At 32.3% G+C, this 18,560-nt stretch overlaps 2 protein-coding genes and 1 long non-coding RNA gene across 6 annotated transcripts in view; 1 reads left to right on the forward strand and 2 right to left on the reverse strand.

Annotated features, from left to right (window-relative positions):
* The window catches only part of LOC127698360 (maleylacetoacetate isomerase-like), a 50,125-nt gene that overhangs the window by 21,261 nt on the left and 10,304 nt on the right, over window positions 1-18,560 (forward strand). Inside the window, exon 9 of one of the 2 annotated variants that reach the window (XM_052201777.1) lies at window positions 784-931. The exons of the other annotated variant lie outside the window; for it this stretch is intronic. The gene's annotated coding sequence lies outside the window, so the exon portion shown is untranslated. Of the gene's footprint in view, window positions 1-783; window positions 932-18,560 lie in introns of those variants that run through there. 2 annotated transcript variants of the gene reach the window in all.
* LOC127698374 (uncharacterized) lies at window positions 1,821-4,731 on the reverse strand. Its single transcript, XR_007980810.1, has 2 exons — window positions 4,502-4,731; window positions 1,821-4,345 (listed from the first exon to the last, which is right to left on the reverse strand). It is a non-coding gene; the product is annotated as an uncharacterized LOC127698374 (long non-coding RNA).
* Window positions 11,568-18,560, reverse strand: part of LOC127698342 (uncharacterized) — a 49,379-nt gene continuing 42,386 nt past the window's right edge. For all 3 annotated transcript variants that reach the window (XM_052201751.1, XM_052201753.1, XM_052201752.1), the window contains 3 exons: window positions 15,595-15,789; window positions 14,950-15,066; window positions 11,568-14,594 (listed from right to left, as the gene is read on the reverse strand). In XM_052201751.1, the coding sequence (XP_052057711.1) occupies window positions 14,394-14,594; window positions 14,950-15,066; window positions 15,595-15,789 (513 nt within the window). In that variant the 3' untranslated portion in view covers window positions 11,568-14,393. The remainder of the gene's footprint in view (window positions 14,595-14,949; window positions 15,067-15,594; window positions 15,790-18,560) is intronic.

Raw genomic sequence — 18,560 nt, forward strand, 5'->3', positions numbered from 1 at the left:
CAGCAAAGCAGTTTATTGTTTATTGCTGTATATCATATTTGTTTTTAGTTTATTGTTTTGTTCATTATTCTGGCTGATAGTTTTCTTGTTTGAATTGTTTTACATTTGTTATTTCTGGGCCTTTTATAGCTTACTATGCGGAATGAGTTTTGCTCATTGTTGAAGGCTGTACTGTGACCTTTAGTTTTTAACTTCTACATCATTTGGTCTCTGGTGGAGAGTTGTCTCATTGGCAGTCATACCACATCTTCTTATTTTTATATGAACAACACCATAATAGGACAGGAAAGATTTACAGTTTTGTATATATTCTGTAGTTGAGGTTTACCAGTTAAATATTATCAAGAAGAAATGTGAAAAACTGAACATATTACGTCATATACATCATCAATACTTTAATAACAATATATTCACCAGCTTCTAAGTTATTTGAAAATGCTCTCTTAATTTTTGCATATAAAAGTAAAATGCTATATATATTTTACAAGCTTCTTTGTTTACTTGGATATAATATTTTTGAGGTTTACCAGTTAAATATTATCAAGAAGAAATGTGAAAAACTGAACATATTACGTCATATACATCATCAATACTTTAATAACAATATATTCACCAGCTTCTAAGTTATTTGAAAATGCTCTCTTAATTTTTGCATATAAAAGTTAAATGCTATATATATTTTACAAGCTTCTTTGTTTACTTGGATATAATATTTTAAAACAAGTTATATTCTATTTGATATTTATCTTTAAAAGAAGACTGACATTTTATTTTATTTTTCAGCAACAGATTTAATGGGGAAAAAAAACTACAATTAGCCAAATACATGTTAGATGGACAGCTGGACACTGTTCAGACATTTTATTAACAGTTTTATGGCAGCTATATAATGATCTAATGTATTTTCTTGTATTATAATTTTGAATATGAATCTCAGTTGTCTCCTCTTTTATACTTACATACCCAAAATAATGGCCTTAAAATGATTGCCTTTTTCCAGGAATTTATTTTAATCATTTAAATTCTCACACATGCATTTAAACATATAGATATTTAGTTTGAGAGTGTGTAATGATCATGAGAAAAAATATCTCCTTGCCTACCCAAAGCATTTACGATATGAGGCACAAAATGGGGAAATAATTATGTTATCCTAGTGTCATAGAGTCATTTTAGACCTCATTTTATATTTTTGTGAAAATTTAGTTTTCAGCAAAAAGGAATAAGTTTAAGATATTTTATTTATTTAAAGTCCATTTCGAAACTGCAGTATTGATTAAAAGTATTTTTGTTTTATATTCGTTCATTATTGTTGAAGGAAATCATTTTTATATTCTCGATATATTTAAGATAAAAAGTTCAAATTTGACAGATATTTACTTTGGCATTTGTCACTTCAGATTTTCTCTTTGTTAGGCATTATTTTTATCAATTTAAGATGTTTAGCGACAAGCTAAGTGGATACAATTAGACATGTCTTTTTACTAAGTCTATTGTCCTTTAAACACAATCAAGTTGTTGTGTAAACAACATATGTCTAGGTAACCTGGTCAATTAGGGTTCTTTGTCCTGTCCAGCAAAGATCTTTCCACGCCCCTTTTTACCCCAAATTATCAGGGTAACTAAGTGGCTCGGGTGTTTAACGAATCTGATTGGTCGAACCTGAAACAGTAAAGCAAAATCGAACAAGTGAATTTCGGTCTCAAAAGTGGCACTTTCTCATGCGCTTTTGAAGATACAAGTTCTAAAACCTATATCACTGTGTTTGTTATAACTGTTTTCAGGTGAGTCAAGTATTTTAATTATTCAAAGTTAATATGTTTCTTTCATTATTTTATTCAATTGAATCCTGAAACTTCGTAAAGTTTCGTTTCCATTTCATTTAGTAAAGTTGAAGTTAAATATCTATGAGTTCTGCAAGTAAAGAAGTTAAGATCAAATTGTTGTTTCTCGATCAGTGTAAATAGATGTATATATGTTCAAAAAAAAGGTTGGTTTATTCTTCACAAACTTTCTGTACTCAAGGGTATTTTTAAACGCATTATAGAATTTAGTTTTACCCTGCATGTTGGAAATGATAATTTTAACTTATCGCTTGTTTATACTTAATAAGAATTAAGGTCAGTTCTGCAAGGGTAAGATGTCAATTATTTTAATAAACGCTTTATGCGTAATTTCCACATGTGTAGGCTAATTTAATAAGAAATTATTTATCGTAAACTATTCTTGTTGTTTAGCCCTATATTATTACGAGTCATGAATTTTTGATACAAAGCAAGCATATATATTTTAAAAGCTAGTTTCCCCATTTCATATTATATTGTTTAATATTTATATTATTTGAATATTCACGATTAGTTTCGTAATGCTAAGTTTGTCTCGATTTCGAATATTTCTCAACCAATGCTCATCGTCGGAATTGATAATTTTTGGGTTAATAGGTTTTTAAATAGTTTAAGGTTTTACAAGCGCAATATATGCTCTACCATGATTATAATTCGAAAGATAAAAGAATTCAACATGTTTATTCATGTCCATTGTTAAGATATTATGCATTCAATACTTTATGCTGTTCAGCACATGCTTTATGCTCCGTTAGGTTCAAATATTAGGTCTCGCATTATGCTCATACATTTAAGATTTAGTCCGCATCTTGCTTATATATTTGAATGTTAAATAAGCTTTTATTTATAAGAAATATTATAAGCATCCGTGTTCGTCAGTTAAAATGCATATGCTCATGCATTAACGTAAAGTTTGTATACCAAAGATATTAATTGATCAATTATATTGTAAAATCATATGAATTATATGTTTCTATTATTTGCCTTATATACTATTATATTGTTATTAATTATATGACTTTCTCATGCGCTTTTGAAGATACAAGTTCTAAAACCTACTTCACTGTGTTTGTTATAACTGTTTTCAGGCCCTTACTCATCACCCTAAGTCCGTAAGGTGTGCTGTTGGTTAAGTCCAACCATAACAGTCAAACAACAGACCATACAACCTCAAAAACTCCAGTTCTGATACTAGACTGTGGGAATTTTTTAGTTAAGTAGAACAAGTTTACATGTATTTTTAACCAGAAAGGCTGGATCTTATTGTATAGAAGTTTACCGTAAGAATTATTATAATTTTTTATACGACCGCAAAAATTTTGCGGTCGTATATTGGTATGACAATGGCGTCGTCGTCGTCCGAAGACATTTGGTTTTCGCACTATAACTTTAGTATAAGTTAATAGAAATCTATGAAATTTAAACACAAGGTTTATGACCACAAAAGGAAGGTTGGGATTGATTTTGGGAGTTTTGGTCTCAACAGTTTAAGAATTAGGGGCCAAAAAAGGGCCCAATAAGCATTTTTCTTGGTTTTCGCACAATAACTCTAGTATAAGTAAATAGAAATCTATGAAATTTTAACACAAGGTTTATGACCACAAAAGGAAGGTTAGGATTGATTTTGGGAGTTTTGGTCCCAACAGTTTAGGAATTAGGGGCTAAAAAAGGGCCCAAATAAGCATTTTTCTTGGTTTTTGCACAATAACTTTAGTATAAGTAAATAGAAATCTATGAAATTTAAACACAAGGTTTATGACCACAAAAGGAAGGTTGGGATTGATTTTGGGAGTTTTGGTCCCAACAGTTTAGGAATTAGGGGCCAAAAGGGTCCAAAATTAAACTTTGTTTGATTTCATCAAAAATTGAACTATTGGGGCTCTTTGATATGCCGAATCTAACCGTGTATTTAGATTCTTAATTTTTGGTCCTGTTTTCAAATTGGTCTACATTAAGGTCCAAAGGGTCCAAAATTAAACTTAGTTTGATTTTAACAAAAATTGAATTCTTGGGGTTCTTTGATATGCTGAATCTAAACATGTACTTAGTTTTTTTATTATGGGCCCAGTTTTCAAGTTGGTCCAAATCGGGGTCCAAAATTAAACTTTGTTTGATTTCAACAAAAATTGAATATATGGGGTTCTTCGATATGCTGAATCTAACCATGTATTTAGATTTTTGATATTTGGGCCCGGTTATTAAATTGGTCCACATTGAGGTTTAAAGGTTCCAAAATTGAACTTTATTTGATTTCATCAAAAATTGAATTCTTGGGGTTCTTTGATATGCTGAATCTAACCATGTATTTAGATTTTGGATATTGGAATACCACAAAGGGATGGTAAGAATTGTCTTTGGAAGTTATGGCTCAAACCGTTAAGGAATAAGGTGCAAAAAAGGGGGGAAAAGGGTTTCCAGGTTAATGGACAATTACTTAAGTACAAAACATAATTTAAAAGGCAGTGTAAGGTTGGTAATTGAAACTCATTTGAATATCTCACCTAGACTGCTTTTAAATTATGTATATTGGAAATTTGCCAAAAACTTTATTATTAATAAATTCCATTGGGAATTTGCCAATAACTTTAGTGTAATGAACTTCATTGGAAATTTGCCAATATAAAATGTTGCTGATGAAGCTTTTTTGTTTATCTCACCTAAACTGCTTTTAAATTATGTATATTGGAAATTTGCCAAAAACTTTATTATTAATAAATTCCATTGGAAATTTGCCAATAACTTTAGTTAAATAAACTTCATTGCGTTTTTTCTAGTTTCCAGACAGTAACTTGTGTGTAAGTGTATGGATCTCTCTAAAATTGTACTACAAGGTTCCATACCACAAAGGGAAGGCTGGGATTGAGTTTGGGGGTAATAAATCCAAGGAAGGGGGGGGGGGGGGGGGGGGAGGGGGGGTGCGAAAAGTTGGGGGGGGGGATTTTTTTTTCCAATTTTTTGGGGTTCATATTTTTTTTCATTAAAGTTTTTGTAATCTTCAAATGCACAGTATTGCGCAATAGCACAGTATTGCTTAATAGCAAGAAATTTTCAATTGCACAGTATTGCGCAATTTCACAGTATTGTACAATAGCACAATATTGGGCAATAGCAAGAAATCTTCAATTGTACAGTATTGCGCAATAGCAAGAAATCTTTAATTGCACAGTATTGTGCAATAGCACAGTATGCGCAACAACACAGTATTGTGCAATAGCACAGTATTGCGCAATAGCACAGTATTGCACAATAGCACAGTATTGCACAATAGCACAGTATTGCGCAATAGCAAGAAATCTTCAATTACACAGTATTGCGCAATAGCAAGAAATCTTCAATTGCACAGTATTGCGCAATAGCAAGAAATCTTCAATTGCACAGTATTGTGCAATAGCAAGAAATCTTCAATTGAAAATAAATACAAATCTTTTAACCAATTTCAATGGGATTAATTTAAAGTCTTTAATTTTTGGGGGTTCTTACCTTGTACATTGTATTACTTTTTAGCTCACAGGGGCCCGAAGGGCCCCATGTGAGCTTATGCCATCACTTGGCGTCCGTCGTCTGTCGTCGTCTGACGTCGTAAACTATTTCAAAAATCTTCTCCTCTGAAACTACTAGGCCAAATACCTTCAAACTTTAACTGAATGTTCCTTAGGGTATCTAGTTTATAAATTGTATCCGAAGTTTTGATCCATCGACAAACATGGAGGCCATGGCTAAAAATAGAACATAGGGGTAAAATGCAGTTTTTGGCTTATATCTCAAAAACTAAAGCTTTTAGAGCAAATCTGACAGGGGTAAAATTGTTCAATTGGTCAAGATCTATCAGCTCTGAAATTTTCAGACGAATCGAACAACCCATTGTTGGGTTGCTGCCACCGAATTGGTAGTTTTAACAAAATTTTGCAGTTTTTTGTTATTATTTTGAATATTATTATAGATATATTATATATAAACTGTAAGCAGCAATAATGTTCAGCAAAGTAAGATCTACAAAAAAGTTAATATGACCATAATTGTCAATTGACCCCTTAAGGAGTTATTGCCCTTTAAAGACAATTTTACACAATTTGTTCAAGTTTGCCAACATTTAAAAATCTTCTCCTCTGAAACTACTGGGCCAATTACCTTCAAACTTTAACTAAATGTTCCTTAGGGTATCTAGTTTATAAATTGTATCTGAAGTTTTGATCCATCGACAAACATGGAGGCCATGGCTAGAAATAGAACATAGGGGTAAAATGCAGTTTTTGGCTTATATCTCAAAAACTAAAGCTTTTAGAGCAAATCTGACATCGGGTAAAATTGTTCAACTGGTCAAGATCTATCAGCTCTGAAATTTTCGGACGAATCGAACAACCCATTGTTTGGTTGCTGCCACCGAATTGGTAGTTTTAACAAAATTTTGCAGTTTTTGTCGAGCCTGCAACTTTTGTCGCAGAAAGCTCGACATAGGGATAGCGATCCGGCGGCGGCGGCGGCGGCGGCGTCGTTAGCTAACTTCTTAAAAGCTTTATATTTTAGAAGATGGAAGACCTGGATGCTTCATACTTTGTATATGGATGCCTCATGTTAAGAAGTTTCCGTCAGTCACATGTCCAATGTCCTTGACCTCATTTTCATGGTTCAGTGACTACTTGAAAAAAAAGTTCAGATTTTTTGTAATGTTAAATTCTCTCTTATTATAAGTAATAGGATAACTATATTTGGTATGTGCGTACCTTGCAAGGTCCTCATGCCCGTCAGACAGTTTTCACTTGACCTCGACCTCATTTCATGGATCAGTGAACAAGGTTAAGTTTTCGTGGTCAAGTCCATATCTCAGATACTATAAGCAATAGGTCTAGTATATTCGGTGTATGGAAGGACTGTAAGGTGTACATGTCCAACTGGCAGGTGTCATCTGACCTTGACCTCATTTTCATGGTTCAGTGGTTATAGTTAAGTTTTTGTGTTTTGGTCTGTTTTTCTTATACTGTATGCAATAGGTCTACTATATTTGGTGTATGGAATGATTGTAAGGTGTACATGTCTAGCTGGCAGGTGTCATCTGACCTTGACCTCATTTTCATGGTTCAGTGGTCAAAGTTAAGTTTTTGAGTTTTGGTCTTTCTTTCTAATACTGCATGCAATAGGTCAGCTATATTTGGTGTATGGAATGATTGTAAGGTGTACATGTCTAGCTGGCAGGTGTCATCTTACCTTGACCTCATTTTCATGGTTCAGTGGTCAAAGTTAAGTTTTTGAGTTTTGGTCTTTTTTTCTAATACTATATGCAATAGTTCAACTATATTTGGTGTATGGAAATATTTTATGATCTAAGGTTTTATTTGACCTTGACCTCATTTTCAAGGTTCATTGCTCAGTGTTAAGTTTTTGTGTTTTCGTCTGTTTTTCTTAAACTATAAGCAATAGGTCAACTATATTTGTTGTATGGAAGAATTGTTAGCTGTACATGCCTGCCTAGCATGGTTCATCTGACCTTGACCTCATTTTCATGGTTCATTGGTCAATGTTTAGTTTACTTGGTTAATGTTAAGTTTATGTGACAGTTGTAATAAAGCTTTATATTTAGGACTATCAACATAATATCAATGATTAGTAAAGAAGGCGAGACATTTCAGCGTGTGCACTCTTGTTTGTTATTATTTTGAATATTATTATAGATATATATAAACTGTAAGCAGCAATAATGTTCAGCAAAGTAAGATCTACAAAAAAGTTAATATGACCAAAATTGTCAATTGACCCCTTAAGGAGTTATTGCCCTTTAAAGACAATTTTACACAATTTGTTCATCAAGTTTGCTAACATTTAAAAATCTTCTCCTCTGAAATACAGGTGAGCGATTCAGGCTCTTGAGAGCCTCTTGTTTGGATATTGGGCCCCATTTTTAAATTAGTCTACATTGAGGTCAAAAGGGTCCAAAATTAAACTTTGTTTGATTTCATCAAAAACTTAATTATTGCAGCTGTATGATATGCTGAATCTTATTGTGCATTTAGATTTTTTATTTTGGGCCCTGTTTTCAAATTAGTCCATATTAAGGTTTGAAGGGTCCAAAATTAAACTTTTGATTGATTTCAACTAAAATTAAATTTTTGGTGTTTTTTTATTTGCTGAATCTAACCATGTTGTTAGATTTTGGATATCAGACCATTCTAGGTAAAGTGAATGTCCCATTTCAAATTTTTAAGCTCTTTGACCACATTTATTTTGTGTCAGAAACCTATATTATGTCAAAATTTTTATCACAATCCAAATTCAGACAGTATCAAGCTTGAATATTGTGTCCAAACTTGCCCCAACTGTTCAAGGTTCGACCTCTGCGGTCGTATCAGGCTGCGCTCTGCGAAGCATTTTATTTTAGTTAAAGCTTGTGATCAAATATGATCTGTTCAACTGTTTTAAAATAAAACATATGTAAAGAAATGTAATTATGTTTGTTAAATGTTTTCCTCCCTCAAGGGCATGGATTGATTATAGACTTGCCTGAAGGCTGGTGGTCACACTGTATTGCTTTTGTTCAGTATTCCATAAAACCATAATCTTGCATTGGCAACATGTCATCTTTTGTTGGATTTGGTTCAAATTTGGTATGGTGGCACGGTATAGTATGAAAATGAACTTATCCTTTCAATTTTTCGTCTTTGGCTTTGTAATTGTTCTAATTTCAACAAAACATAATGTACATGTGCTGGACATCAGTTTAATTTACCATGTCAGTTGTATTTTGAACAACACGTGATAAAAATCAACATTTCTATGGGAGTTAATGAAATAAAAAAAAGTCTTTCAATAACAAAATAAGTCTATATGAATGGATATCTAGGTACCAATGCTCATGAACCAATCTTAAAAGTGTTGCAGTGAAGTGAGGATTACTGCGTCATGTTGAGCCTCACTGTGACTTAGAAATGAAACAGAAATAAAAGTGCTGTTCTGCTGCCTTTTTTCATGTGTGTAGGAATTTTATGTCATGAATTGATACAAAATATCATTTCTGATCTATTAAGACTTGTGTACTAGACCTACAAAGAACATTTTGATTTCTGAAAACCCTTTTTACAAGTATTCACTTCTTGGATCATCTTTATTCATATCTAATATTTAGACACCAGTCAGTCTTTGATGTGTAGGGATTTTTTTGTCCCAGGCATAATGCATAACTCCAAAAATTGCCAAGTGCTACAGTTTCTTGGCTTTAATGTAAAAGAATGATTTTATATTTGGTCTGCAGCTTGATAATGTTGAGTTGTAGCATGTAACCAATTTTTATGCCCTTGCCGTAGCGTAGGGGGCATTAAGTTTTACCCTTGTCCGTCTGTACGTCCGTATGTACGTCCGTCCGTACGTACGTCCCATAGTTGGTTTCCATTCTCTAACTTTAGTTTGCCTTAACCAAATGTTATGAAACTTATACACAATGCTTATTACCACAAAACACAGATCAAGTTTGAATTTTGGTGGCATCACTTTAACCATTCTAGAGTTATGCCCCTTTACAAATGGAAAAATTGCTGAATTTTTCATTTCCGTTCTCTAACTTAAGTTTGCCTCAACCAAATGTTATGAAATTTATACACAATACTTATTACTACAAAACTCAGAGATTTTGGTAGCGTAACTTTTACTGTTATTCAGTTATGTCCCTTTATAACTTAATATGATATGCAAGTGGGGTCATCATCTGTGTCCCATGGACACATTCCTCATTTATTATAATCAACAGTGCTGCCACTTCCTGTTTGCTGATAGTTTGAAATTTTACAACACTCATTGTACAAGTGAAATGTTCATCAAGCTTTTCTTTGCTTCAAAGTTCTATGAAAGGGAATGATTCAATATATTTGCCGATAGTTTGAAATTTTACAAGGTGTTTCCTACTGACAGAAGGAGTTGAGCAGTTACTAGATCTGTTTTCCATGTTGATGACACAGGTTAAAAACAACACAGAAAATAGTTGATATATGGATATTTTCAGTCCAATTGGCATCAAACCATGCAAAATTGATCAAGATTTTTGTTTGATTCCTCTGATTTACAGATAATGTGTGAGAAAAGGATGATAATTTGATCAGCATAAAAACAGATCATCTCAACTTAACAAGAACAAGAACACCATGCTTGCTCACTGTCTCACGTTATATTGCTATGTTCAGTGAACTATGAGTCAAAACCTTAAATTGTGATATATTTTTTAAAAATTCACATCATAATGAACCCATGTTACAAATTTCAAGTTACTATTACCATAACTTCAAGACAAAACACTGTAACATTTATTTAACTGCATACACACTATCAGTGAACTATGAAATCTTGGTCAAAACCCTAATTTGGCATATTTTTAGAGTACACACCATAATAAACATAAAAAACTCTATGTCATTTGGTCTCTTGTGGAGAGTTGTCTATTGGCAATCATACCACATCTAATTTTTATACGGCCGCAAAAAAATTTTGCGGTCGTATATTGGTATGACGTTGGCGTCGTCAGAAGACACATTGGTTTTCGCACTCTAACTTTAGTTTAAGTGAATGGATCTATATGAAATTTTACCATAAGGTTCAATACCCCAAAAGGAAGGTTGGGATTGATTTTAGGGGTTAAGGAATTAGGGGCCAAAAAGGGGCCAAAAATAACCATTTTTGTAACTTCCAGACATAACTTGTGTGTTAGTGTATGGATCTCTCTGACATTGTACCACAAGGTTCCATATCACAAAGGGAATGCTGGGATTGATTTTGGGGGTAATTGCCTCAAAATTTTAGGAAAAGGGGCAAAAACAAGCATTTTTCTAGTTTCATGACAATAACTTGTGTGTAAGTGTATGGATCTTTCTGAAATTGTACTACAAGGTTCCATATCACAAAGGGAAAGCTGGGTTTGAGTTTGGGGGTAATTGCCCTAAACGTTTAGGAATTTGGGGCCAAAAAGGGGCAAAAAAACAAGCATTTTTCTAGTTTCCAGACAATTATACTTGTGTTCAAGTGTATGTATCTCTCTGAAATTGTACTGCAAGGTACCATACCACAAAGGGAAGGCTGGGATTGAGTTTGGGGGTGATGAATCATAAGGGGGTTCAAAAAATTTGGGAAGGGGGGATTTTTTTTCCCTTTTTTTTTCTTTAAAATTTTCCATTTTAAATTGGTTATTTCTGATTTATATATAAAAGCAAATAATAATGATATGGTTTGAATAGGTAAATCAAAAATTTTTAAGTTCTTAGACCACATTCATTCTGTGTCAGAAACCTATGCTGTGTCAAATATTTAATCACAATCCAAATTCAGTGCTGTATCAAGCTTGAATGTTGTGTCCATACTTGCCCCAACTGTTCAGGGTTCGACCTCTGCGGTCGTATCAAGCTGCGACCAGCGGAGCATTTTATTATATGTGTAACAAGTTTCAAATTGATATGACCAAATAACTTAAACCTAGTACTGGACTGAATGACTTACGGATGGTCAACCAGACCAGAGAAATTAATATCCTTACATCAACTTGGATGGAAAATTGGTATTTGCTGCTAGGGTGCTAAATATACAGCATGTTAAAAATCTGGCTCAGCAAGAAAGTCTAGTACAAAGCTGAGTCTCAATTATATCATATTTATATAAATTTGTCTAGAATTCGCATGTACTAACTGCCACTGTTACAGCCATCCATCCATCCTTCAAATCTTAGAAATTAACAGACAAAAAAAATGTATGTAACTGTTTGTAATAATAAATTTGTTTATTTAATAATCAAATTTAACAACATAATTAAACAATGCAATGTAGTCAACACAAATCATTTTTCATATAAAGCTATTTAGTTCTGAATTCTGAATGCATAAATGAACTTTTAAAACAATAGTTAACATCTGTTTCTGTGCAACTAGCACCATATTCAAGATCAATTAATGAACACAATTAGGAATAGAAACGAAATAGTAAAAATAAACTGGAGATCCAAATATCTGACTGTTTACTGAAAACTAAAAAAGTTTAATAAAGAATGGGACTTCATAACTAAGTTTATATATATAAATCTGAAATTACTGAACTGATAAATGGTGAATACCGGTAATGTTCATAATATGTATTTGTATTAGAAAAACTACATAATAAAAAGTTGATTTAAAAAAAACACATACAAATATGAATCTTTATACTAAGCAAACTAAGTTTTCTATGTACTAGCTGAAAAATCCCAAGCCTTTCTTGACTTTGTATAATACTTTGCATTTTAATTTATGGTGAGAGATACACTTACTTGTGTGCTAGTGTAAGAAATGTTTATCCAGCAGTCTGATTACTTTTATGATCCATTTATAAATGAAATTGGGGTAATAACTCTTATGGTAAAATGAAAGGTAAAAATACAAATGACAGATGAAATGATGTCTAAAAAAAAACTATTATGCATAATACAAAAAAAAAAAAAACATAATTTGAGCAAAAGATAATAATATATCAAGTTGACTGGAATTGTGACATTCAAACAAAAAAGACACAAAGCACTTTTGTCATAACATTTGTATTACCAAGGAATGTTGAACAAATATTATAACAGTATTAAAGTTTATTTTGAAGGAACTTATCTTTGTGCTCAACCAACGGACTCACAGGGTTAAATCTAAAGGACTTTATGTTAAGGATGTACTTAGGTCAGGTTTAGGAATTTTTGTCAGATGTTCGAACTCCTTCTTTATTTTCCTACGAAAACAGGGTAAAATATTTTGCCCCATAACACCCATTTTTCTTTTCATATAAGACTTCAATAGCTAATAAAAGGTCATTTACCAAAATTTAAGCAGATTCTAGATTTCTCTTCTTTCGATTTGAGACCCAAATAATATCAATGCAAATATAAGGTAAAAGTCCGAGTCGTCCTTTTCTTGCCATTTTTAAATATCTCGAAAAGGAGCTCCATCACCTATCAATATTTTTAGCTTATTTTGTTTCTCAAATAATGCTCTTCTGACTTAAAGTATCAATTTTAAATTCTAGATTTTTAAAATTTCACCTAAGTACATACTTAATAAATGGATCATATGTACTTAAACATAACACTGAAATTATTACACTTTAACATAATTGTACTGAAAACATACATGTAGAAGAAAACCAAAATTAGTATCTAAACCAAAATATCACAAAACAGTTTATTTGAAATCAGAATTTTAAAAATAATAATTGTGACTTATCTGATATTAAATTTTCATGAAACATTCATCTTTAAAAGATTTACCTTTGGTTTCTACATGGGAACTTTTGCTCATGTGAATGATTGTTTTCTGTGAAATTCATGTGAAATGATTTTTTTTTGTTGTTGTAAAAATTCAATTAGTTTTAATGTGAATTTCACAAACAAACAAAACTCTTGTTAAAGCCATGTGACATTTTGAGGGAAAACATTTTATTATGTTTTTGTCATCAAATTTACCAAAAAAATAAAAGGCATAATTATATTTTAATTCAAATATTCATAAGAAATTCTCACAATAATTTTTATGTGAATTTTGAGTAAAGTGTCATTCCACAAAACTGAACAATGTTGCAAACTTGTGAATTTTTGGCTACTCACTTTTGAACAGTCCTATACCTTAAAGCACCAACTGGACTAGCTTATTCTTACTACCATATTTCAAAGAAATTTCATTATCATAACCTAAACAGTATTAACTTCTGCTGGTATGGTATAAAAATAACTTGATAACCTTTAAAAAATCATAAAACTGATTGGAAGGTTATAAACTCAAATTCTTATGTAACATTTGTTTATAATGTTAGATAGGAGAATCTTAAAATGTCATGGCATCCAACTCATGCCACCTGAATATTCTGATTGGAATCGTAAATTCATACATTTTGTTTATCAATTCCATAAAAGCTAAAGTAAAGAGATAAATAGTATTGTAGTTTTAAATTTGAATTTCAAAACAGTGTTTCCCTTCCCTGTAAAGGACCATTTATCTAAACAACAATAACAAAATATGAAGTTTTGACTTTCTGCATGGTTTTTGTTCATCTATTTTCTGTGATACATGCATTGTTTCCTGTTTTGACTCATCAATACACCTTCCTGTAGTGCTTGAAGTTTGAATACCAAGCTGTGTTATGCTCCTGCCTATTTGAGTCTAATTGAGACAATATAATATTACATATAAAATGCCCAACTATGAACTTTATAGATAATGGAAAAAAATAGCACCTTATTGCAAAAAAAATACAATACTGAACTAGATGCATGGTAAAGTATGCACTATTGGCACTCACACCACATCTTCTTATTTATAACTACTACACTTATAGCAGGTAATCTAATGCCCGAAAGTAATCAGGTAAGGAGGTTTTACAATATTTGCTTGTTATCATAGCTTGAAACATTTAGAAAACCTATAGATAGTGACTGTCACAGACAAGAACAATTCTTTTTTAATAGTAGCACTGGATTTTACCTAGTTCCGTCTTGAGTGAAATGTTGCTGTTTTAATTTGAGTAATCAGCAATGTTAAACAATGTAATCTAAGAAAATTCGCTGTTTAACAACTTTCTTCACGTGTTTCCACCAAAACTCTCCCTTGGACATAACCATAAGAAAATTTTACAATATCTGAAACTTTCTCCAGAGACAGCCCCCCAACATATACATTGATATTTAACTGTTCTATAGTCTGCCTGTGAAGGTCTTTTCACTTCCATTCTAGTATATAATCCATTCACCACTGAACAATATGCTGACATCACAACTTTTGTCTGAAAGAAAAAGGATTGTAAACCAATTGATTAAGGTATAGGAGTAAAATTGTAAAGGTGGTCATTTTTGGATTTCAATTTATTGATATAAATATTTTTTTTTAAATTCTCAAATTTTTATTACAAAAATGCAATCTATTTGCATAAATATTCCATAACATCAGAAATTTATTTAGAAGTGGTGCACTGATCTTTGGAAACATCTACTGACTGATTGCTTTGGGTTCCTTGATCCAATGATCCATTTGCAATTCAAGAGATCAATTCTGTTTTTTTATGTTTTGACAGCTAAAAAGGGTCATCTTTGTTGCTTGCTTTTAAATTAAGAATGCCATAATAAGACCTAAAAATTTACCTTTAGATCACTATCTAATGGAAACTCATCTGTCTCTGTTTGAGCTTCCTGTAATCTTGATCCTTGAGAATATTCCTGCAGGAAACATGCTGTCAAATTGCCTACACCTTCAGGTCCCTAAAAATTACACAAAAATTATTTTTAATAAATATTAATCACAAAAACCTTCATAGCAGCATGTTATAAATTCATTCCCTGAATAATCAGGGTGAATTGTCTAATGGTATCATTTCAAATCATCAAAAACCATTAAAAATAATATCGTAAATTTGATTCTACTTTGCAATATTTCATGGATATTTCTACTATGGAAAACAATTAAATGATAAAACAATGTACTTTATACTGAACAAAACTACCATGATAAACCTTTTAAAACATATTTTTCCAGGCTCACATCATCCTGTTCTGTTCCTTCACAATCCCATACCTGGGTTCTATGCTTGCCAGCAGGTGTAAATTTTGTCAAATATTTGATTAAGATTGAAACTGGTGTTAACACATCAAATTTGTTTACCTGAGGCTGATAACTTTGACAAACTTATCACATTATCTTAAGGTTAGCTTGCAAAACATATAAACATTATGTTTCTAGATCATGAAAAGTAATCGGAAACAATATATTGAACTTATTGAACTAATTACCTGTGGTCCGGGCATTTTACTGATTATATCCAGTTGATCCTGCACAGTATTGTTCATTGCACTAAGAGTAGATGTAAAGTTCTGAGACACAGATAAAATATTTCCCTGATTTAAAGTCACAGCACTATTTGTCACTTGTATTTTCTTATCGACTGAAGTAAAGTTTGATGACACTACTGATTCAAGGTCATATACCTAAAACAGAAATATAGCACATTATAGATTTATCAACTCATTTATCCATACATGTGATGGACTGTGAAACTCAGATCAGGAGATTGGGAAATTTTGGTCAGGAGATTAGGACTCAGATCAGGAGGTTTTTAATCGACATTAATTTTGTCGTAAATGTAACCGTGTGCTGTAAAAAATGTCTTTTAAAGTGTGTTTTCTTCAACTTTCCATCCAATGTATTATGTTTATAGTACCTTTGTACTTATAAAGTTTCTCTATCTTTATATTCTACATGATCAATCTAACATTCTTTTTTTTTTAATATGTTCTTTAAATTTTTACTTCATATCTTTTATATCATTATTCTATAGAACAATCATAGCAATTAGAACATTTGTTTAACAGTCTGCAATTGCAAGTTATTTTTTTTTATCTTTATAGACAGGTTTTTTCGATTATCCCCCTTAGTTAGTGACGCGACTCCTAGGTGTCGTCGTAATAGCGCCGCCATTACAACCGTGAAAAAATTGTAAACAAGCCTTTATTGTCTATCGATCATAACGAAGAAAATCAACATAATGTCATTAGTAGCAAAAGAATGGAAACCTCCGGGTGTTGATAAAGTCAAAACATGGATTGACGACATGCGTGTGTGGCCAAATATGATGTACGGAGATATTTACAACTTTCTTGTTGAATCAAAAGCAGTTGACGGTCAACAAATGAAGAACTTCAAAAGCCTTCAAAGCTTTAATTATTTTCAAAGTGGAAACGTGGGTGTTACAACACATCATATTAACGATGATAAGACAATTATGTTTAAAGGAGAAGTACGGTCATCACAAACAGTCTCAAGAACAAATGAGGTATTTGTACACTGTAATGGGGATGGATCAATAGTTAACGGGTGGTGTTCGTGTATGGCTGGTCAAGGCCATACCTGTAGTCATGTTGGGGCTGTTTTGTGGAAAATTGAGCATGCAGTTAGAAACAATTTGACAGGTGTAGCATGTACAGATGAAAATGCAAAATGGAATCGTGGAACAACAAGAAATGTGGAACCAAAGCCCCTGTCGAACATTAGTTTCAAAAAACCAAAAGCAGGGGAAGATATAATGGACAGTGATGAAGACAACAACATACCGGGTAGTCGGGATACACCCATGTATACATTGGATAGAGAGTTTAAGGAAGCAGTAAACAATTCAGATTTACTTCCTTTATACAGCATCAAAGGAACAACGGCAAGCAAAAGTTTTACCTGTAAACCATTCACAAAGGATATCGTACAAGAAGATCATGGCGATCATACAGCTTTAGACTCGTGCGGAAAGTGTTCCAACTTCTGGAATAAGTACATTTCTCTGACTCCTGCTAAGGTTCAAGAATTGCATATGAATACAAAAGGACAGAGTGGCAGTGTCTTGTGGAAGGATGCCAGAAAAATACGCCTTACAGCTAGCAGTGCTAGCAAGGTTCCAATAAAGGAAACCACAGATTGCTCTGCTTTTATCAGAGAACATTTGTACCCAAAGTTTACAGGGAATAAGTTTACACGGTATGGTAATGAGCAAGAACCTATTGCAAAAAAATATTTACAGTCAGAGGGCCATAACGTTATTAATCATGGGATGTATGTGTCATTGACAGAAAATTGGCTATCAGCTAGTCCGGATGGCATAATGAATGGGGACACAATACTCGAAGTTAAATGCCCATTTCCTATTGCCAACAAATGGAATTGTTTAGATGAACTAATTGCTAATACAAAATATGATGTAGAAAAAAATAGTGAGGGGATTTATGTATTGAAGAAAAAAGGGAGCAGAGCATACTTTATGCAAATACAATTAACAATGTTTTGTACCGGGTTACATAAAGCTAAAATTTTTATTTGGAGATGTCCAGATGATAATATTCTTATAGATATAGCCTTTGATCAAGAGTATATTCAGCAACTAGTTAGCAGATTGAGGACTTTTTATTCTAATAAAATGCTGAACAGAATAGTCGATGAGATTGACAATGATCGTCTTGTACTAAGTAGAATATTTAGAAATTTTATGAAGTAATTAAAATTGCACAAGCTGATTAAATTATTTCTATTCTTTCATTTAAGTTAACTTAATTAGTTAAACCTTTCACATAGATATAGGAAGATGTGGTATGAGTGCCAATGAGACAACTCTCCATCCAAGTGTACATTTTAAGTAGTGACACTTTCTTTTTAAAATATGACAAATATAAACACAAAACAAAATAATGTTGGATACATTTTGGAGTCAATAAGAACCGGTTTTGTGCATGTACATTTGAATCATTAAACAGTGACAAACAAATGTAAAGAAGAATAAAATTATGTTTTATTTTAAAAAACAGTAATCAGGTGTGGTGCATGTACATGTACGGGTGTGAGTGCCAATTAGACAACTACAATATGTATCAACAAAAAAAGCAAAGCACAACAATGTTAACAAATATATGTCACCTAGTTAAACAGTCTTCAACAATGAGCGCCCCCCCCCCCCCCCCCCCCCCAGGGGAAAAAAGCATACTTTGAAAAATAATTGTACTTAAAGCTACATGTTGTATAAACTGATGAATTGTCCTGCGTTATACAACTATCATTATATCTATATACATGTGTATTTGCATCTGAATGTGAAAAAAATAGAGTGAAACTAACAAATTAATTGGTAAATGAAGTTTGCACATCTTGCGACGATGTCAAAGGTACATTGTATTTGGTAAATCTTGCATCAAATCTTTAAAGCAATGGTGAAAGAAGCTCG

The sequence above is a fragment of the Mytilus californianus genome, unplaced genomic scaffold, assembly GCF_021869535.1.
Source record: "Mytilus californianus isolate M0D057914Y unplaced genomic scaffold, xbMytCali1.0.p SCAF_4, whole genome shotgun sequence".
Taxonomy (NCBI): Eukaryota; Metazoa; Mollusca; class Bivalvia; order Mytilida; family Mytilidae; genus Mytilus; species Mytilus californianus.